Source organism: Rutilus rutilus (genome assembly GCF_951802725.1).
Source record: "Rutilus rutilus genome assembly, chromosome: 12".
NCBI lineage: Eukaryota > Metazoa > Chordata > Actinopteri > Cypriniformes > Leuciscidae > Rutilus > Rutilus rutilus.
Genome location: NC_140217.1, coordinates 11,621,925 through 11,624,240, shown reverse-complemented (window position 1 = coordinate 11,624,240; position 2,316 = coordinate 11,621,925). Strand labels below are relative to the sequence as shown.

At 43.0% G+C, this 2,316-nt stretch overlaps 1 protein-coding gene across 1 annotated transcript; it reads left to right on the top strand.

Annotated features, from left to right (window-relative positions):
• The first annotated feature begins 290 nt into the window (after nucleotides 1-290).
• Nucleotides 291-1,868, top strand: trim63a (tripartite motif containing 63a). Its single transcript, XM_084427116.1, has one exon. It carries the CDS (start codon nucleotides 392-394, stop codon nucleotides 1,427-1,429), a length of 1,038 nt encoding a protein of 345 aa, XP_084283242.1. The 5' UTR covers nucleotides 291-391; the 3' UTR covers nucleotides 1,430-1,868.
• Nucleotides 1,869-2,316: the final 448 nt, after the last annotated feature.

Here is a 2,316-nt window from a genome sequence, read left to right as displayed (position 1 = left end):
TCTGGATGTCTACATGCCAACAGCTATCACATGGGTCTTGTTTGGCCTGACTTTGTGATTCGCCTACACATTTCTACTGCAGATGGAGAGTTTGGAAAGGGAGGGGGTCGTGTTGCTAAGTTTGGCATGTGACTTGTTCTTTAGTGGGTTGTGTTGGAGGGCAGCATGTTTTTTCGAATCAAGCCGCACAAACAAGTGGTGGGAGCAATCTTGTCACAGCCGCCTCACAGATCAAGTGTCACAGGCAGCTGGACAGTATATAAGCCCTGAGTGCGTTCTGCCTCGACAGATCAAATAAGCCTCAGTAAAGGAAGAAGCAACCAGAAAAGCTCAAGCTCAACCAAAAGGCAAAGCAGTGAAGGTTATAAGGACTTTACCTCAAACAACAGAAATGGACATCAGAACGGGTCAAATAGTCCGGGCTCCGAGTCCCATGGAGAGTCTAGAGAAGCAGCTGAGCTGCCCCATCTGCCTGGACATGTTCACAAAGCCAGTTGTCATTCTACCATGCCAGCATAATCTGTGCCGCGGCTGCGCCAGTGACCTCTACGACTCCAAAAACCCATACCACTACTCTGGAGGTATATTCAGATGTCCTACCTGCCGCTTTGAGGTGGTTCTGGACCGCCACGGTGTCTATGGTCTTCAGAGGAACCTTCTGGTGGAGAACATCATTGACATCTACAAGCAGCAGTTGGAGAAAGGAGGTAATGCCCTTGAACCCACATTGAAAACCAAAGAAACAAAAGAGCCTATGTGCGAGGTACACGAAGATGAAAAAATTAACATCTACTGCATAACCTGCCAGACACCCTCCTGCTCCATGTGCAAGGTATTCGGTCAGCACAAGGACTGTGAGGTTTCCACTCTAAAAGTTGTTTATGAAGCACAGAAGTCTGAACTTCAAAATGCAATCGACCTTCTAGGCGCCAGCAACAGCTGCCTAAAGGCGATGTTAACGCAGATGGAGGAAAACAGCAAAATGGTGGAAGCAAACAGCCAAGTGCAGAAGCAGAAGCTTGGGGAGAAGTTTGACCTACTCTATGCCATCCTAGAAGACCGCAAGACCCAACTCCTAGAGAAGATCGCTCAAGAACAGGATGAGAAGGTAGCTGTGGTGCGATCTCTAGTTCAGCAGTACAATGAACACCTGCAGGCCAGCATCAAGCTGATGGATAAAGCCTCCCAGACAATAGACAACAGCAATACAGCAGAGTTCCTCATCGCTGCTAAGCAGCTTATCACTGAAGCCAAGGATACATCCAAAAACTCACAACTAGAGAGGCCAGAGCCAGGCTTTGAGAGTATGGACCACTTCACGCTCTTCACTGAAGACGCAGAGGTCATGCTTGCAAAACTGGACTTTGGAGTCAGTGGCGACGATGATGAGGAAGAGGAAGAGGAAGAGGAAGAGGAAGAAGAGGAATAAGCAATGATAGACTTTAGAAAAAAGACTTTGTGGGGAAAAAGAGATGACAGCAGATACAAACCTCAGTCATAAGGACAATAATCTAGCTGCTTTTGATAACTGTGAGACAAGGGAAGTGCAATCTTAAAGCAGTTTTAGTACAAATTGTACAAATTGCACCATTTGTAATGTCTTTTCCACTTGATTTTTGTACTTTTTTTTATTAATATGGATGTTAATATTTAATTATGTTTTTTATATTTTTATTAGAATGTAGAAGTTTATGTTTTGTTTGCTAAATTAAAGCTAGATTACATGCTGTAGAATACAGCTCTGCCAATTTACTTTAGAGTGTCATGTGAGATCCAAATGTTTGAATACTTGAAATATTAAATGCACTTGACTGATGAACTGCAATGTAATGTCCATTTTCATTGGATAATTTGGTGGAAATAAAAGGACTTACAAGAAAAAGTGTCACTTATTTAAATTATTAATTTGTTGAAGTGCACACACCTTCAGATGACCTTCAAATTCTTAACATTTTACCCCTTTTAACTGTGTGGCTATATCTGCATTCTCTCCAACCTATCCTTGTGAGGCATTGAGCTACACAGTTGGAGTGGGTGGTTATTTTAGCTTGGTGAGAATGAGAGAAGCCACATGACTCCAGGAATAGACTCACAGTAGGATGCAGGCCTCATGTTTCCAACCCTGACAATTACAGCTGCTGGTAGGCATGTTTGACAAAGTTATGGGAGGTTAACACTGACTCTTCTATCAACCACAGAAACAGTTGCTATGGCCCTAAAACAAACCCTAACAGAGGATTTGAATAACAATGTTGTACATGTCAAGCAACCAGTAAACAGCCTTTAAAATGAATGCCATTCAAGGTTATATATAAG

Excerpts from the sequence above, each read along its gene's own strand:
- trim63a (XM_084427116.1), top strand. The coding sequence starts at position 392 with ATGGACATCAGAACGGGTCAAATAGTCCGGGCTCCGAGTCCCATGGAG.